The following is a 19,815-nucleotide window of genomic DNA, read 5'->3' as shown; positions in this document are numbered from 1 at the left end:
GGCACCGAAATACATTACAATATGCGCGATTGATACAACACAAGCATTAAAGACGATATTAGCGTTGAAAACGACACGAGCAACGACAAGGGCAATAATATACCTTGAATAATTGGTACGGTACAAGCGAGAAGTATTGAACAGAACTTGAACATGTTCTCGATAAAAGATTCTAGTGGCAGAATACCCGATACGTGACTCGAACTGTCTCACGTTTGACCGAATAGTCGAGAAAGGCCGGGATTTTCTCTCTGCACGTTTGTGCTTGCGCATCCCCTCCACTCGCCCTCTTGTCACGTGATGCTAGCATGAGCGGAACTTGGTGCGTCGCGTTGCTCGCGCGGCTGCCTGCGATAGTTACTAGGCGGAAACGACCTGCCATCTAGTATTCGTTCATGGAACCGCAAGATTATATTATTGATACAATAGATGGCTGTAGCTATATCCAAAAGTTACCGAAATCTCCGTATTTCTAACACAAATCTTCTTTTAAAATGACAAAAATTTCTAAATAATTTATACGTGGCCTGATTATACGTGATTTTCGTCGATTCCTTCTTATTGGAAGATCATAACCCTCGTATTCATTAAATAATAAAAATTTAATAATTTTATCCATGTTACACTAAAGCATGAGGGTCTCATATGTACGTTTCTCCTGCTTCAATGTATATGTACACATTGTACACTTCTCGAACTAGTATGTACAGCCAGTGTAGCAATAGAAAATAGACCCACAGTTTCAGTAACTTCCCGGTTGTTATCCTTTTATTTGTATAGAGAGTGGCACAAAATTTTTTATGCATTTTTACGCATTTTGTGTATTAAAGACATTCACAATGAAGCATCGTATTTCAACATCGTTTTGAACTAAATAACGAATAATTAAGAATGATTTTCAATTTGCTACGCTTGAAAACACACTTTGATTTATAAGGCAACTTTGCTAAGTCGCTTGCAATTTAAAAGCTAGACTAAACAATTACTATACACTTCGCTAATACTAGATTGCCCTACCTCCCACAATCCGTAGAAACATTGAGCTAAAGTAATGTCGTGCACTATAACGTCAAACTCGACAGTTTTAACCATTTCCAAGAGTTCTCTCGCCCCTTTAGTTCTTATCACTGTCTGACATCCGCCTATGCCCCACTGATACTGAAACTTTATCATATAAAGTACACTGTACTGTTCCCATTCAGCTAAATTATAATCCTCAGATTGTTCAATAGTTTCCATTACACCATCGAAAACCTGAAAATAATAAGTACTCTTCGCTTTACAGGAGAGGACATACGAAAATGCGTTAAATTATCTCAAAAAACAGTTATATATTAATTTTATATGTGTAATAAAATAAAAAACAATATTTTAAGATAAGAAAGTTATATTTTTTTTATATTTATCATATATAAATTTTAAATAATCGATTTATACTACCGCTTAAAGGTATTTACCATCCCAGAAAAAATGGGAAAAAATTTTAGTTTTTTGCAGTAAATGGTTTAAAGTGCAAGAGATTAATGTTACGTATACTTATTGTTAACTTACACAAAACTAATGCTATGTTGGTCCTTACTTCCTAATTTCATGTAATTATTTTGCGTACGGAAAATCTCAAATAATAAATACATTTTCCGAGATCACCACGTTTAGAAACCAAAATCAATTGCAAAATTAATCGATAGGATGCTAAAATTCTGTATGGTTGTAATAAAAAAACGTGTTAATGAGGCGAAAATTTAAAATAATGTTATTTTCTTGTCAAATTATTGTTTAACACATTATTTAAATAACATGTAACTACGTATACAATAAAAACATATGTAGCAAATTATTAGTCTTTTCATTATAATTTTATTAATAAACTCATCTCTAATTAAATTTCTTTAAAGCGGCCAATATCTTTGAGCGGTAGTGTAACGTCTCTCAGGCGAATGTCTTCGAATCTCATAACATTTACTTACGGCGTATGTCAAATTCTGCCCGAGTATTCCTTTAATCTTAGTCTCCTGTATGCTCGCTACATGTACATGATGGCCTTTACGAAGCAATCCTTTAACCAAATGCTCCGTCCAGACATGGTGACTAGGCGACGGAAGAGTCGCTATCACTAAAATCGACATTGGTTTCGACGCTGTCACGAGATCACCCATTAAGATACAACAAACAAACAAAATGACACTACTTAACATCGTTGCGCTACTCGTGTGGTCTTTCAATCAGATTCTAGTATCGACTGAATCAAGAAAGACTGACGATGTATAGGATTCTTCGATCCCCTCCTCATTTTAAGATAACTGGTGTTTGTACTTTGCGTAACGGGCTGGCAATTATGTTGACATGTCGACTTAGCTGTACAATTATAGAAAAAGATTAAAGGAGATATAGAATCGGTAAATGTGTATAAAATGCCGAATTTCATCGATTTTATTGCCACTTAAATATGTTGTAGGGGTGGTCCTTCTGAGTAATTCTACGTGAGAAAAAAGTGGGGGGCGGTATTAGTTTAAAAGATACAACAAATTCAAGTTTGACATTAAAGTTTATAGGTATATGCTGTATTAATATGTTATTTCTTCAGTACTAAGGAAAGTAATTTACTTATATGTGTGTATAGATAGAGTACACATATCAGCAAATTGCTTCTCTTTCTTAGAACTATAATGTTACGTCATAATACATAAAAAGAGTATTAAAACTGTAAAAACTTTAATTTGCTATTTCTTCTAAACCAAGACCGTTCCTCACTTTTTTCTTGCGTATATAGAATTACACTGAAAGACTTCCCGTGACGATGAAATCGTTGAGGTTTCCTTTTATACGCATTTTTTATTATAAAATCACTAATAATATGTGTTTGTATAATGTATGTAGTACGCAGTATCTATTTACTCACTACTATCATATTGTTAAAATTAAATGAAGACATTTGCACGCAGAACAATCATCCAATCAGGGTTGATGTTGATCATTACATAATACATAATTGATTATTAAATTACAAAATACATTATTGATCATTTAATAATAAAACACCTATAATAATTGTTAATATACGTAAGTCACTGTATTAAACATGCATGTAGGCCGACAAAAAAGAACAAATTATATGTACCTAATTATATTTACAAAACAATTTTAATTATTTACCACATACAATATTACAAAATCTTGATTCTTGCAAACTGAGCGATATCGACATTATCACGATACGGTATAAAACATGTTGAAAGAGAAAGGTTATTAAAATAATTGAAAAATATTTAGTATATATTATAGATTAATGATATCTATTAAGTGAGAATAACAAAAAAAATATAAAATAAATTAATTTTAGTTACAAAAAGCGTGTGTGTCTGACATACGTGGACCTTGAAATGCGCCCCGCGGGCACGGAAAGTCTTGTCAAGTATACGCATATACGTTATGTAAACTATGACGCTGGGAACCCGGAACTGTTATGTATATTGTTTGCTTATATTAACGCGCAGTACTCGATCCATGTGTTAATGACGTCGGTTCTCAAATTCATATATAGGTTCTAAACATCTAAAATTGAAAGATCAAGCGTATTGTACATTCTAAGGAATATTCCTTTACACAATGAGAGGAATACTAAATTTCAGATAAACAAAAAGTAGGAAAATTGACATATTGCTGTCAAATAATTTATTTCTTAATTACGGACATTATTTGATGATAATAAAATAAACGATGCGGTTAACAACGATCAGAACGCGTACGTGGACGAGAAAACGGCAGCCGCTCTCATCTGGGATTTGGGAAGATTCGGTTTGCAAGTGCCCACGGAATTCGGCGGGTTGGGATTGACGAATACTCAGTACGCTCGAATCGTCGAGATTTGTGGCTATCACGATTTGGGTCTCGCTATCACTCTGGTCGCGCATCAGAGCATAAGGTACAAGGTAAAACTGTTTACGGATGTATTTTGCTTTCTGATACATTTTCGTCAATTTTCCTAATTAATATTAATTTCATTAATATGAATATACTGAGCGTTATTGTTAAAATGTAAAATCGCCGCCTATCTTTGGGAATTTGGTACATCCGAAATTGACGGAAAGTGCCGCGCTTTGCTCGAAGGTGAAAATAACAATTCGAACGTAAGCTGGAATTTTTCCAGTTAAATATAAATTTGTATAAAAATATATATGTATAATTGCAGAGCGTGGAGAGCTTTGGCAAAGTTATAGAGTCCTGTCTCATTAAATACGGACGAGGCATTGTAGATGAGCAATCCTCAACTGGATCACGCAGGCTGTTTTCGATACGTATTCAATGGCAGTTGTCCTAAGCAGGACGACTGTGTCGTTGAACAAGAATCTGCCAACGCAGAACACGAATTATTAATGACACAAACTTGGTGCGCGGAGGTATGAATATGTTATCCTTTATTCAAATCCTAGCAGAATCAATAATGGCTTTCGAGTGCATTTGCTGTAACTATTATTTATAATTTCCTAAAGCTAATGAATTAACATATAGATAGTATTTAATTTAAAAAGTATCTTTCAGATGATTGACTAGGAATAATTTAGGAATAATTGACTCGAATTTCTGTCATTATATTAATATAATATTATTTGAGCCTGCTAGCGATAATGTGAATATACAATTTATCTTGTAACTGCTAGACACGATTGTTTAATGCTTTGTTGTTACAAGCGCATCAAATCGCGCTGCATATAATCTACAGCAGGTCAGTTCGAGCAAGCAATTGGGCATCTTCAGTAAATTGAGTAAAATTTCGAAGAATGATGCGACGTCAGTGGATGCGTACAATAAAATCCGCTGGGTTTTTAAGATATGATAAATTTATCTTATGAGAGATAACTTATCCAGATCTTAAGTTTTTATCGCGCTAGATGTAAGAGATAATAGAAACTGCTTTCCCCGTGGAAGGAAAAAGCTGAATATTTCATTATTCTTTCGTACAATTCATACTTTATCTCGCAATTTCTAGAAATAAAAATATGTAAATAATAGTACAAATGTAAAGTTGACTTCGTGATGAATTGTATGTACTTTCCGTGTAAACTACGGAAGCGATCAATGCAAATGTTAAACTTAATAAGGTGTAAAGCATAAGGTGTATCTAAAGATATATATAGAAAATTATGTATTTTTAATATCTCTTGATACCTCTTTACACGAAAAACGGCGATTCCAGATGTACAGCTATACAAATAATACGATCGATCTGTGATGTTTTTTCTTTTCTTAGATGCTGTTTATTCATTTTATCCATCAGTTTCGTTGAAATAATAAAGTCGTGTTAAGTCGTCTTTTACACAATAAATTAAATGAAAGACTTTAAATGGGAGAAGTGTACCGTCATACATTTATATATCTTATTTTATACATTTAAAAATATTTTAATTTAATATTATCGTGTAGCTGCTCTCTTTTCCCACTTAAAGAAACTCCTCAGCATGGGACACGTGAAAGAAATATATCAAACAGGAAGCTACAATCAATTATAATAACTGACCGCTTGTTTTTCCTAATCGTTAAATGCACAATTTAACAATATCACAATTATGCGAATACAAAGATGCACAATTTTTCCATCGTACCTTATCAGTTCATAATGACAGTGGAAGCACACTGAATGTCCATATATATATATATAGATTTCATATCTTATTCTTTTTCAAGGTGTACAACATCCGTACATAAGATTAATGTAATGTAGAATGAAATCGAGGCAAAGAAACATGAAGCAGCGCGGCACTGTTCGCACAACGTTATCGCATTACTCAAGTTTAAGAATCAAATTACCTTTGTATATTCTCGATTTCTCGCAGTTCATTTAATTCTTACGGACTCACTCATTTTTAATTGATCGCGAATTACGATAATTCTATTCTGTGCGATGTAGCAATATGTTACAAATGTGCGATGTAACAAAATAATGAGTTACGTAAAACAAACCTATTAAATACGCGGCTTTTAGGCAATAATTCTGGCGAAGTGAAAAATTCGTTGTCTATTGGAACTAAATAAAGTTATCAGCTTTTAATTGAAAAAAATTAGTGTTATAATGATCGCACTGCGCGATTAAAATATCAGTTCAACTTAAACGCGCGACTGATAAAAAAATGTATGTATCATATTCCTAAATAAAAATTCAGAAAAAAAGATCTCGCTCTGTATAATTGTTACAAAGATAACTTAAACGGGTTTGTCGCAATCGCTTTTTCGTCTCAAAGAGCCGACAGGTGCGCGTGAAAATGGCAAATTCACTGAGTTTCAATGAGCTTTGAGATCTCACTCAATTTTCACAGTGGCAGTGGTTTGCTCGAATTCTCACGACAATGCCTCGAAAGAGACGCGCTAACTGCTAGAAGTTTTTGCTTCTCGGGGAGTTTTTTGATTCTCAAACTTGAAGCCGACTTGAACACATGAACGAGCGCTCGAATAAATCAGCAAATTTTACCTCGAATGACTTACACGTGACACGAAACTAACGCGAAAGGTAGGTAGGTAGGTAGGTCTCGATTATTCCTCTACGTGCAAAGGCGACATGTCGGACGAGGGGTGGCGGAGGCAGGGGTTTATCTACGAACGTTAATAGATATCGTAACAATGGCTGCAATTTTTTGTAACTTCTGAGAAAAATAGAACATCTGACTATCTTTTTTTTTTTCTTATACGTGTTCGTTACTCCAGGTATGTAATTTTACTCGTCGAAGGGGCAAAGAGACCGAAGAACCACCCGTAACATCCTTCTGCGGATCCATGCAGTTTACCGGTGGAATCCACATTGCTTTCTCATCGTCTCTTAAATCTAATAAGTTACCGTTGCTCGCGTAACGCTAAAAGTATGAGAAAGAAACGGTATCGAGAAACACACGCAAGAAAAAAACGTGATTATTATAGAAACTCGCTCGTCGCTTACCGTCGTTCGTATCTTGAGGCGAGATCGTCAAAATCGGGTATGTACATCGATACGATACCGCTTACAGAAACTATTCCAATCCGGTAGGCCGTCAGACTCCAGAAAAGCGATCAATGCCCCTTTCACTGATGCTCGATAAACAATCTCGGCGGTCACGCTTCGTTTTACCTGCGACGATAAAGTCCCGAGCTCTGCTCAAGAGAGACGTCACGCACTTTGTACCTACAAAAGGTTGATTCGAATGTCTCGTAAAAGCTTATGATATCTCCTCGCGTTATATCCTTAGATCGAATACGCATGCGTCACCCTGATATTCCTCAATATGAAAATAAATCTTTGTCGATCCCTCACCACCGTATATCGATACGTGACCTGCTTAAGTGCAACATACTCTTCGTATTGGTGTTGAAAAGAAGCGGAATACTGGTGCTAGCGTAAGCGTCTTCCTGTACAACGTAAAAAACGGTCGGATTTTGTATATCGAAGAACATCGGCGCGCGTTTTCTTTTCTGCTTTTTTTTCGCAAGCAAGGGTTACGACTGTTACGAGTTCGGTATCTACGAGCAAACGAATAAAATTTTTAATTACGAACGCATCTCGCCGATTCTCTTTCAGGCTGATGTTCGCAAATGTATCTCATCGCACGTCGATTCTTTCGCAAGAATACCACGCTCGACACTTAAAGTCTTACTTTCGTTGCATACATTTACTTTTATTATTTTAAGTAATCACTCATTTACATATATATATATATATATATATATATGTATATATTTACATATATCTCTATATATATGCCTGTACGAAACTGACCGCTTACATCGTAATACTAATCGCCTTATCACGGCTCAATAAATCGTAATCTCTAACATATAACGCACTCTCACACGCACATACACACACACACGCAAAAGGATCGGGTCGCGCGCGTAAGGAATAATTTTACATTATATCTTAAATATCATAATGTATATTAAGACTTTCGTAAAATCGAAGTACTATGTACGAATGTTTTTTTTTCCAGAAAAATAGCTTTATATTTGCGGTGAAAGATTAAAAATATAGATCCGCGTATTTTTAGTTGTACCCTTCTACACGTCTTCCCAACATTTTACTACTTGCATGCGCGAGAACGCGTTTCCAGTTTATGCGAAATGTTTTCAGCGAAAATCGTAGAAGAATGCAGATAAAAAGAGCGGATTTTGCGGATCTTTGTATGTACGAAAATTATATCCTTCGCAATCAACACGAACTCTACGACTTCCACTTATTAAAATAAAGAAATCATAATACTCGGATAACAAGCAAGGTGGTAAAAACGTAATGAGTTGAATGGTATGATCCTCAATGATATCTCGCAATATAATAAATTACTCTGCGCACCGCGTCGCGCCCTTTGGCCACGACTCTATATAACAATAGCAATCTATAATTATAATAACGACCGTAAAACTTTATACATAAATCTGCAATGAAGAGCGAGACGATCTTTGCAGGGTAGAATCGTTATACATTAACACATAATTCAGATATGTTGCACGTAAAAATTAGGATGACTGGAAATATCGTCTGCGAAAGGATGCAAGAACTTGTGTTGTCCGTTCGCATAGCCAGCTAGTCGCATACGAATCTCACGCGATTCGATCATCGCGATCGCAATCTCTTTCTCTTTGCAGCGCTCGTTAAACAACTCGCGACATATACAAGACGCACTCGGCGAAGAACGAAGAATATACTCGAAGTTTATATATATATAAAAAAAATTATTACAATATTTCCGTAGGCGAAAAGTTAAAAGCATTTTAATTCGAAGATACTACTTCCTCGCAACGTAGACTATTTCAACTCGTCGATTAATCGGGGATGTACTTAAGCGCAATCTGAGAAAGTTAATCTGCTGTCGATCGGGGCATTACGTAACTTACGTGGGCTCGTCGAGCCCGAATTATATGACGTCATTACCTGGAGTAACTCGCGAGAGAGACATAGAGAGAAGGAGTTAGGCGGTGATACACCTAACCCTGTGCTATAGACAGATTTTTAAATGTTTGTCCGTTCCAAGCGACGGCGATGCAGTAGTGCTGGAGTAGCTGGGTGAGGAGCTCTCGTTCGTCCAGCATCTCTATGTGCTCGATCCGACTACGATCCATTACAGGCAGTGAATCATAAACATCCACCATCGTCCACGCGCTCGTGCCCTCCCAATTGTTTATGGTAAAGCTGCAACAGTTGCAAGTTGAATTATACTTGACTCGTCGAACGTCGCCGTTCGGATATACCGAGCAAAGGATATACCTACCGCCTCTGTTGAGTCTCTAACGACTCGCAATCCTCCACGCCCGCCAATAAGCACCCACGGCTGCGGAGATTCGACAACATGACCTGGCCGAACTTGTCCTTCATGTTCACTTGTTCGTAGCTGACGAAGAGGCTGTTCGGGAACTTGCCCGCTAGCCATTTCAATAGTGACGAGGTCGCGCTAGCGTCTACGTATACTAGAACACATTCTGCGAGGAACATAGTGGGTAAATTGAAATTGACTTCGGCTTGGGCCAATTTGCTATTTAGCTCCGCTATGTGTCGCAGATCTGTACCAACCAGATGATAATTCGCGGCGTGCAGGTCTGTGGTCGAAAATCGGATTTCTCCGTCTGAAAGATCGCAGTTGCGTATGTAAACGTGAGGAAACGGGCCACGTCGCACAGATGACTATAGAAATAAGAATATCGTACGATAAAATACCTTCGGTGTTTAGCATATCGATTAATTGCTTGTGCTTCTTGATGTGATAACATTTCTTCGCGGTTATGCTGGGAAAGTCGAGCTCCATGAAGTTCGCAGGGCTATTCCCCGCCTCCCTGAGTCTCCAATAAAGAGTGTCAAAACCAGCACCCAAGTTTATGATCTGACCTTTACCGCCAGACAGCTGTGTAAAGAAAAGAAAATTCATCCTTGAAACTGGTGATATCAAGAGAACACAATAATCAATATATTTACACAACGATATAAAAGTTAGAGACAGAATCTTAACTTCTCTTGCAATAAAAATCATTTTTATTAAAAAAAAACCAATAATCAAAGGGCGTGTATCCCAACTCTCGCTTAATTTATTGCCTAATTAGAACGGAAAGATAAATTCATATAAACACAGCTGTTTATAACACCAAATAAAATATAGTTGCAAAGTACATAACAAATTAAAAAAAGACAATATTTCATTTCATGTAAAACGCTATCATTAATTTCCCCGAATAAACTAGAGCTACATTTTATTCGCCCTGCGGAAGATGATTGATTTTTCGTTTTTATGTTCCCAAGATATTCCCTCCCTCTCTCTGTCTATATATATGTATACGTGTGTGTACACGTATGTATTATTACACATACATCGCGGCGGTTTAGCGCGGCGCACGAGCCAAGCAGCTCAAAAGCGGAAAACGCAGTCGGCCGCTTTACGCCGGACGGGAATATTTTTGTCCCGCTATAACGGGCGAATTCCGCAACGCGTGCGTGCGGCCGGCGCCAGCCTCGGCAATGAAGCCACGCGCCGCGCGTTTTTCGTTGACCTATATATCGGCTGGCCGTCGCGATGGAAGCGGGGAATCTCACGGGAATTGGGACAGGGCCTCGGCCGTCGTCGGGTCAAGGTTTCCGCCACGGCACGTCCCTGCCGCCCGGATCAGCTGTATTCCCCCTCCTCCCCCTTCCGCTGCCTCCCTCGTTTTCTCTCTCTCTCTCTCTTTCTCCATCATCCCGATTGTTTCCGACATGCGTTCTAGGTTAGACCCGCCGCGAGCGGGCCAGCTGCACTTCCTGCCCCTTCCGCGTTCGTGATAAATGACCCACGCGCTCTCGGAATCTTTTATGTACGAGAATAAAACGGAAGATACAGAGTGCGGGAAATACCACCGAAAAATGAACGCGCCCCTGAGTCAGCGTGTGCACCTCGGCGAGAGGCGGGAAGAGACGCGGAGGGTGCAGAAGGTGCAGCGAGGGGACGAGCGACTTTTTCCGGAGCGTCGCGCGTTCGAACGGAACCGTTCTCCCCACGTTGGCCTCCTCGCTAACGGGGAGCCGAACCGCGAAAAGCGAGCGGAAGAGGGGAGGGAGGGAAAACCAAAATCGAAAAGGGGTACCTTCTCCCCCGGGGATGCGTGGCGGCCGCCGACGCTCTCTCACCTTGAGGAACTTGTCGACGAAGAGCTCGATGCCCTTGACTCTGGCGTAGTAGCCGCGATTGATCTCGGGCTGCTTCCTCGCGGTCTGCTTGACGAGCAGGCTGATGAACGGGTCGCACCAGTAGCCGAGCTGCACCGCGTAACGCTTGCACTCGCTCGCGTCGTCGTTGGTGGCCTGTATGGCCTCATCGTCCGCCATATCCTTGATCATCCCGCACCGGCGCCGGGTACAGTGGCGGGTTTTGCCGCGCCGCTCTCTCCCCTATCTTTCGCCCCGCTATCTCGGCTCTCTTCTCTTCGCGCGTACACCACACGACGCACCGCACGCACGACGTTTATACACTTTCGTTCCTCTCCTTCTCTATCTCCACCGCTTTCTGTCTCTCAGATGGGAACGAGCATTCTATTCACTCGCGCGAAATCCGCGCGCGGACACCCCGGGGATGATGTGCTGCGGCGCTCGAGCACGGACCGTGTCGCGTTACCTGTCACTCGCGGCGCACCACTGCGCCAGTTGCGCCACCGGCGGCCATTGCTGCTCCCCGGCGGTGCTGCACCCGGCTACACCTGCCTGCGCGCCCCCCGCCGCGCAGGTGCGGCGCGCCGCGACGGGATTCTGAATGAAAACTTTCTTTTTTAGTTTATATATTTTTCGAAATAAATTCTTTAAATTGGATGTTAATTGATATCAAAAGTTAAATCGATTAATTATTGATTTAGATATGTGGATTGACTGTTCTGACAAAAGCTGTATTTTAAGACCGACAAATAATCGGCGCGCAGTATACTGAGTTCGAAAAAGTGTATAACATTCAAATTTTAAACAGAAATGTTATCATTAAGCTATCAAAAGTTGATTAAAAATGGCATCTTCTCTAATCAATTCTTTTTATCAGTATTAAATTATATTGATTATCAATTTGATAACGTGGTAAAATATATCCTAATATATGCAAAATGGATCGTTGAAGAAGAAGACATTTTTCCTTATCCCCGAAAATGTTAATATTTATTTATCCTGCATATTGATTGCTATTTATATTTATTAAAACGTTTTATTCTTGTTGAAATAAATTAACGAAAATTTACATTTTATTTCTTCATTCCTAGTTAGAATTTACACAAGCACGCCTGAAATCACAAAAACTCAATTACCTTCTTCTTCAAAGACTATAATAAAGAAGCGTATATTCTGTGATGTCTTCTTTAGTTAAATATATCCTTAGCCAATTTTTTTCTTGAAACTTGATGTTTAAATATCCGTTTAGGTCGCGCTTCTTCTCGCGTTTTTTTACGCTTATAACAAAACTGAAACTGAAGCTATTATATATACGTATCACATTAATATAATTATACATTAATAATTTACCCGTTGACAACTTTCTAATAATAATAATGTTTCTCATTGACGACACGTGTTTTATTGACGATAAGTCTTGTTACAAATCTTACACTGCGTCTTTGGAGTATCTCCTACAACTTATTTCCTGCGAACGGATCGGCAAAGGCTTCTCTTTTCATCATTATTAAAAAGCTTTCAGTTGCGTTATGCTACGTCGCAGCGAGTTGCGTGATGGTTCTTTCGAAAGATCGATACCTCGTACTTGAGAAAGAACCGTCCTGACCTGCTTAAATCTAAATTAGAGTAAGAAATTTGTTATTTGTACATAGCATGTGGAAAAGATGAACGCCCTTTTTTTTAGAAATATCAACGAGACAGATTCAGTAAAAATACACACTGTAAAATATAATTTAATATATAATATATCTAATATATAATATATATGAGTATACAAAAAGGTGAGCCGCTCAGTTTTCTCACGTAATATCTCAGTTGCCGTTCTATTGCTTACATTGTTCTCGTATAATAAATTAGCTCATTGCTCTCTGTGTCTCTCTCTCTCCTTCTCTCGTTTCCTGATGAAATTACAATAATTGAATCCGTTAGACAAGCCGACCTGTCTTTCATCTGCCGTCTCGCTCGATCGATGCAGACAAAACACACACACACGTCACACACGTGTACACGATGCGTGTGAATAAAACATGGGCCTCTCTCTCTCCCTCGTCGGCGATCTCACAGGTCGGTGCGAGAAACGTCGGACTGCACGGCAAAGGTGACACACGATCCTGACGCCGCATTCGCGATAAAAACGTGGCTTCGCGCAACCGAATCAATCACAGCTGATAATCTCAGCTCTGGCAGATTCGTCGAAGCGAATAAACATGTATAAAATGCTCGCTCGCAATGAGACACTGAAGCTCGCGTCGCTCGGGCGAGACTCGGGCTCATTAACATTTCAGGATGCGCGAGACCCTTGGCCCCGAGCAACGTGTTGGCTCGAGGAAACGGTATAATTACACGAGTACGATATCTAAGAAGATACAGGCAGGAACAAACCATAGCGGGAGAAGCGAGTATATCGTTAATTAGAAAAAAAAAAAAAATAAACAAGACAAGTGGAGTAACGCGACTCATATGAACACGAATTATTTGTATCGTCGTCGATTAAACTCTCGGTATCGCTCGATACCCCCGCGACGAACGCGGTATCGAGGTTCAACGGCGATATAGAAACTCTTGCGAGACATATATTAAAAGTATATAAAAAAAGAAAACCATAACAGACTAGCGAGTGTGATCTCCTAACGTATCTTTTAATCCTTCCGAGACACACTCTTAGAAAAGAATTCTAGATACAATACTATTAGGATCGAAATAGGGCCAATCATATTTAGTATTGAAAGAAGAATATTTTAATCTTAAATAAAGGAATTCTTAAATTAGACTTCTAGAAAAAAGAATATTTTAATCTTAAATAGAGATATTCTTAAATCTAGAATAAAATAATCTTGATGCTATCCCTCTAATTTTCTCAGAATTATTCTAGATTCAAGAATTCCTCTATTTAAGATTAAAATATTCTTCTTTTAATACTAAATATGATTGGCCTTATTTCGATCCTAATAGTATTGTATCTAGAATTCTTTTCTGAGAGTGCAGCGTTCGGACTATGTCGCGACAATCTTCTAGAGTGTCTACTACGCTTTGCAGCTGATAAAAGATCGGGGATCTCGCGGGAAATCTTCTTATCTTAAGAAAATCGTAAAAAAAAGAGTATGCGCGAAAATACTTAGGCTTCCGGGAACGCGAAGTCTCAAAAGGATTAAAGTTCTCTTCTCGATGCTCCAGCGCGCTATTCGAGACCGTTAATTATTGTCGGCTCGGATTCGGTTACTCCTCCGTCTCGGGCTTCTTGCCGGTCGTTCCCTTCGCGTTCGTTCCGCCCTTCGTCTTCCGCTTGGGCGGAACGGGCGCGTCGACGCCGACGGCGCCGGCCGGCGCCGTAGGCGGTGGTGTCTCCGGCACGCTCGTGTCGGCCTCCAGGGTCTTCGTGCCGGTCTTCTTCGTCGTCTTCACGGTCTTCTTCGTCTTGCTCTGCGAGCCGTCCGCGGCGGTGACCTCCGTCACGGCTGAGGGCGCCGCCTCGTCGGGCTTCGCCTTCGGTTTCTTCGTCACCTTCTTCACCACCTTCTTCGCCTTCTTGTCCGCGCCCTCCCCGCCGTCGGCGCCGTCCGTCGAGTCGGACTTCTTCAGGCTCTTCTTCGCGTCCGCCTCCTGCGCGCTCTCCGCGGACGGACTGGTCGGCGGGGTGGCCTCAGTCACTGTCGGTGTTGATGGCACGTTTGGCGGTTTCACTTCAATGGGTTCTTCCAGCGGCGAACTCGGCTCGCTGATCGGCGACGACTCCAGATCTTCGGTCCAGAATCTCGCTCCTGCCGCTTCCGCTACTTTAGCTTGCTCGGTAGACGGTGTTTCTGTTGCTTCAGCTTGCGCAGCCGCTTCCGCTTGTTTCACGACCGCTTCCGTTGTCTCGACTTTTGCAGCTTGCTCCGCGGACTTTTCTTCCTTGGCTTCCGTCTTTGTAATTTGCTCCGCCGGCTTCGCCTCCACTGTTTCGGTTCTCACAATCTGTTCTGATGGCTTCGCTTCTGTTCTCGCAACCTGTTCCGCTGATTCTTTTCCAGACGATGTTCCTAAGGGCACCACACTGCTACTGATAAATGTCTTTCCTTCAGTAGCAGGCGGTACTTCTGATGGCACGTTTTTGGTAACTAAGTCACTCGCTGATTCCTTGGCCGGCTGAGGAGGAGCATCAGTCTTTTCCGGTAGACCGGGAACTGGACCCGCGTCTCTCGTGACATCGCCGCGTCTCTCAACTTCGCAAGCTGATCCGTTCAACTGAACGGACTCAAGCGAGGTCGGCGTAGAAGCGATATCCGTGGACTCGTGCACGGCTGTGACCGTCGTAGCAATTGCCTGATCGCTCACGGCCACAGCTGCACCCAACACGGATTCCTTGGGCTCAGCCTGGAGAACTGATTCCGCCACCTGAATAGGCACGGGACTCACAGTGGAGATCTCGGAAGCCGCCAACAGCATCTCCGCGTGCCGTTCGCCCGGGTCTATCGTGAGAGGCTGTGTTACGTCGGGCACGGATTCGATTACACGTTTCGCAATGTCTTCTACTGGCGTTGCAAGAGAAGTTATAGCAATGTCCTGCAGACTGATTACGCTAATCGGAGCTGCAGATTGCGTTGCGTCTTGAGCAGCGGAAGCTGAAGTCTTCGGAGTCTCCGTAACCGGCGTAGCTGCTTCTTGCGCAGGCAATTTGCAAACCAAGAGGGATGCTTGCAAATCAGCTTGTTGCGGTTCTTTCGCTTCGAAAAGACTTTCGCTTTGAGGCGCCGCTTTCTGCGTTGTCTGCGGACTTGCGAGCTCGCATTGTTCCGCAGTTGTTCTCGCGGGCAGAGATTCCGCCAGCGGTTGCGGCGGAGGCACTGAAGTACTGATCTCGCATGATTTTACATCCTTTGGTTCCGTTGTCGGTTTCGCACAAGCGTCTCCCGATTGTACCAGCTCGCTAGATACTTTCGTTGCGGGTGCTTCCTGCTCGGGGATTTGCGTCGCCGAAAGTTTCTCCTCTTTAGAAACTTCGCATATCAGAGATTGCGTTGGATCTTTCGCTTCAACTAATGAAGAAAAAACGGAAATGACAGATATAAACGCGATCAAACAAATACATACGTACAGAAAGAACTATTCTAGAAAATTGAGCGGAGAAATCGTGCAAAAATTCTATACGGTGAATAAAGACCGTTTTCTTAAATTAATTTAAATAGAAGTAAAATTATCGATTAATATTGAAAAGATCGCATATTTACATCTCGTAATTTTAAGCAGAATAGGCGATGATTGATGATCACGATGAGAAAATCCGATTTCGTTCCAACATATCAAAATGTGCCACGAGTTTGAACAATACAATGTATGCGAGTAAACCGTAAATACGGTCATAAATAATAATATACATTTGCTAAGCACTTTGGAAGACCAAATGTATATAATTCCGCATGTGAACTATAAATAACGCTCATGTGCTCGTTGTTAACATAAAGCATATAAAGCATAATGGACATAGCACAATATTTCGCACATGTAATGCATGACAACTTGTTTGAAGAATGAAGGAAAGCCGATCATGTCGCAGCGGGTTAAAGAAGCAATATTTAATGCAAAATGTTTAATTAGTAAATAACTATGATTTATAAAAGCGTGCTATTCATACAAAAGCATAACGTAACAATTTTCAAAGTATTCGTATTAGATTGTACCTCACACTTTTTGTTCGCATATACATATACATTTCATTTTATATATCGATTACGTACACAGCTTTAAAAATATGTTGAAAGTGTATACAGTTCACTGATTTAAAGATATAACATTTCTAAAGAATCTTTCTTAAACAAGCTAAAAACATTTTTAAAGTAAAAAAATTTCAATCTAAAGTAAAAAAGGCAATCTTATAGTAACAAAAAGGTAGCTAAAAAGGTTTAAAAAGTACCTAATCTAGCAATAAGATTAACAACACAATTGATTTTAGATGCATTGTATTGTTTTAAATAATTCTGAAGTAGAATAAAAAAGAAGTAATAATGTCAGAACGTGATGTTTTGTGTGAGTACATAAAATATTTACCCCATTAAAGCAAAACGATAATACAAGACGCAGCAATGCTATGGCGCCAGGATCTGTTAGTTGCTGTCCTCTGTTCCTGTTTCACAAACACTCAAACTAGATCAATTGCATTAACAAGAGTATACAAGTTTTGTACTTTTCGCTCGAAATATCGCAACAAATTCGCGTATCCATCTAAGCATATCGTTTTTCAATCGTTTCCTCGCTCGACGTCTTCAATTCGAAATTATAAAACTATCACATGCTGTATTAAGTGGAACGAAAAAAACAAACAAAAACGCAAAGCATACTCGAGGAAACAGTTAATGGCTTTGCATCGTGAGCACATAAAATTATTTCAAAAGTATATCTCGCATCTCCTTAATTATTTTGACGATTGGCGAACAGTGCCCGTTGAGTCGAATATCGTGTTGTTATTTCAGTTTCTGCGTGCATGAAATATTCTAATTTATGACATATGGTTACCTGTAATTCAGATTCATAAAAAAATGCGCTTCAAATATTTTATTACAATTTTCTTTACGATAACGCGATTTCATGTATGAGAGAGCGACGTACCGGCTGGTTTATCCACTTTGACATCTGCAGGTGCGTCAGCAGTCTTTTCTACAGCAGTCTCTTTTGCAGCAGCCTCTATTACAGTAGTCTCCAAAGCAGCGGTATCCTACGAATATTCATCGCGGTATGAATTATTCATTATCAGAATAGTTTTCACCGTTGCTTATGCAACTTTTTTTAGATCTAGCTGTTTAAAGATGAAAATAACTGTCTCTGATGATATTTTAATTATGACTTTAGCACGGTAATTTCTAAGCTTGCTCATTACATCATGAATATGTTATTCGACATTAAATTACCTCTTTAGGCGGAGTTGGTTGCCGTTGCGGCGCGATGGAGAGCGTCGAGCAGATCTTCTTCCATATGTTGTCAAAGCTGTCGCGACCCATGTAGTCGATCTGTCCTTGTTCCCAGCTCTGCTTCCTCATGTGCTCCTCCAGGGCTACTTGCTCGGCGCTCCTCGCTTCGCCCAACGTTATTTGAGCCAGAGCACCAGCGATACCCGCCTGTGTGCAATTAAGAAGAATATTTCTTCATTTCAAACCGCTCGCAACGTCAAAGAATCAATTAATGACAAGTATACGATAAACACACACGTTTCAAGCAATTTTATCTCTTCTGCATTCCTCAAGACAAATCACGTATACGTACAATACGAAGCTGATGCTACTTACATGGAGACACTTTAAAATAGGATGCACGTGTTACGAATATAATGTGGAAGTAATACGGGTTAGTACACACAAAGATGAATTGATAAACCGTTACGTTTCCCAGAAAATAAACGGAATTATTTATATTTACAATCGGCCCACTACACAAAATGAAAAATTTTACGTAATAAATAAGTGGCAAACAAACTGATTTGAAATTATGTATCGAACAAATATTCCCAATAAAAGTGCAAGTAATGTCCCAAGCATTGTCGAAATAAGTGAATACACCGATGACATAAAAAGTTGCTTTTACAGCAGTATAATTATAATTATCATAAAGCGTTCATAATCTTTCTTTTTTAGCGAAATAAAGCGGATTTTCAGAAACATGTACAAAAGCGTACAGTGATAATATATTCGACTCAAATTTAGAAAAAAAAGGATATGGGAACAATTACTTACATTTGCATTGTCTAGATGTTCCGTTACATTCGGGTCAGATCGCGTGGCTACATTGTGGAGATCTGTACAAGGTGCGGGAGGGAGAGGAAGGAAATCGATTCTCCGCGTGTCCGCTTTATTATTCGCAGCTTCTAACGCCTGCTCGCTATTCTTTTCGTGCTGCGCATGAGACTCATTATGAGAAACAATTTGATTCAGATAATGTACACTTTGATGACTAGCTTGATTATTACCACTGGCGTGGTGCTGCGCGTGACTCTCGTGCCTCACGTCGGCAGGCTGCAATTCTTGAACTGATTGATGCTGATGATGATCATCCGCTTTATTTCTGTGACAATCATGTTGATGAAACTGCTGGTGCTGCTCGCTGTATCGTCTTTGCTCGTTGTAATGTTGCTGCTCGTGATGCTGATGTTGCACATGATGATGTCTCTGTTCAGTCCATTGTTCATTATGCTGGTGCTGTTCAACGTGATGTTCGCTGTGTTGCTGCCAATTATGAGGTTCAGTGTGCTGTACAGAATGCTCTTGATTGCGATTCTCTCCGGAGTAAGAAGTTGCATGTTCTCGATGTTGATCATACGTTTGAATGGGCGTGTAGAAAGAGTGCTGTTGCTCGCAGTAAAATTGTTGATTATGTTGAGTTGCATTGTGGTCACTTTGACGAACAACATTCGCTTCTTCCTCGTATTTAACTCCGCAGTAACAGTTTCCGCCCTTGTCACTCGGTGCGCTATTGTCGGTCGAAGGCGGATCGTTTTGCGGGGAATATCCTTCCCAGGGATCTTTAAATTCGGAGAAATCCGGAATCCGAGAGTTGTACGTGTTGCCGTTTGTTGCGTCGGAGCAATCGGAGATCTTGGGATAAGGGGGTACATAGGACCGAGGAGCAAATGCGTGCCAAATTGGAGCCAATGTGCTGGTGGCCTATGCAAGCATCATGCCAAAACAGAAAAATGCACACTCGATCGGTTAGTATTGAACTAAGTGTTT

The 19,815-nt window shown here is 40.2% G+C and overlaps 3 protein-coding genes across 7 annotated transcripts in view; all 3 read right to left on the bottom strand.

Annotated features, from left to right (window-relative positions):
* Positions 1-545: 545 nt before the first annotated feature.
* On the bottom strand, positions 546-2,726 carry LOC112468818. Its single transcript, XM_025038176.1, has 2 exons — positions 1,968-2,726; positions 546-1,254 (listed from the first exon to the last, which is right to left on the bottom strand). Exons 1-2 carry the CDS (start codon positions 2,193-2,195, stop codon positions 970-972), a joined length of 513 nt encoding a protein of 170 aa, XP_024893944.1. The 5' UTR covers positions 2,196-2,726; the 3' UTR covers positions 546-969.
* Positions 2,727-7,945: 5,219 nt separating this feature from the next.
* Positions 7,946-11,626, bottom strand: LOC112468819 (leucine carboxyl methyltransferase 1). The gene is made up of 4 exons (XM_025038177.1): positions 11,105-11,626; positions 9,668-9,851; positions 9,225-9,576; positions 7,946-9,145 (listed from the first exon to the last, which is right to left on the bottom strand). The coding sequence occupies exons 1-4, from the start codon at positions 11,312-11,314 to the stop codon at positions 8,941-8,943; spliced, it is 951 nt and encodes a 316-aa protein (XP_024893945.1). The 5' UTR covers positions 11,315-11,626; the 3' UTR covers positions 7,946-8,940.
* Positions 11,627-14,110: 2,484 nt separating this feature from the next.
* Positions 14,111-19,815, bottom strand: part of LOC112468820 (flocculation protein FLO11-like) — a 16,410-nt gene continuing 10,705 nt past the window's right edge. Inside the window, exons 6-10 of one of the 5 annotated variants that reach the window (XR_003042438.1) lie at positions 18,823-19,749; positions 18,004-18,210; positions 17,705-17,810; positions 17,147-17,222; positions 16,050-16,137 (exon numbers count right to left, since the gene is read on the bottom strand). Coding sequence is in view for 4 of the 5 variants with exons in the window: in XM_025038178.1 (XP_024893946.1) it covers positions 14,339-16,137; positions 17,705-17,810; positions 18,004-18,210; positions 18,823-19,749 (3,039 nt within the window). In the remaining variant the exon portion in view is untranslated. Of the gene's footprint in view, positions 16,138-16,659; positions 17,612-17,704; positions 17,811-18,003; positions 18,211-18,822; positions 19,750-19,815 lie in introns of those variants that run through there. The other 4 variants (XM_025038178.1, XM_025038181.1, XM_025038180.1 and 1 more) reach the window with 4 other exon arrangements.

The sequence above is a fragment of the Temnothorax curvispinosus genome, unplaced genomic scaffold (assembly GCF_003070985.1).
Source record: "Temnothorax curvispinosus isolate PA1 unplaced genomic scaffold, ASM307098v1 QBEX01002107.1, whole genome shotgun sequence".
NCBI lineage: Eukaryota > Metazoa > Arthropoda > Insecta > Hymenoptera > Formicidae > Temnothorax > Temnothorax curvispinosus.
This window is presented reverse-complemented; position numbering and strand designations above follow the sequence as displayed.

Coding starts and splice junctions, on each gene's coding strand:
- LOC112468818 (XM_025038176.1), bottom strand. CDS start 2,195: ATGTTAAGTAGTGTCATTTTGTTTGTTTGTTGTATCTTAATGGGTGAT. Junction 1,255..1,967: donor GGCAGAATTTGACATACGCC/GTAAGTAAATGT, acceptor TATTATTTTCAG/GTTTTCGATGGTGTAATGGA.
- LOC112468819 (XM_025038177.1), bottom strand. CDS start 11,314: ATGATCAAGGATATGGCGGACGATGAGGCCATACAGGCCACCAACGAC. Junction 9,852..11,104: donor TCGTCGACAAGTTCCTCAAG/GTGAGAGAGCGT, acceptor TTCTTTACACAG/CTGTCTGGCGGTAAAGGTCA. Junction 9,577..9,667: donor CGATATGCTAAACACCGAAG/GTATTTTATCGT, acceptor GCGATCTTTCAG/ACGGAGAAATCCGATTTTCG.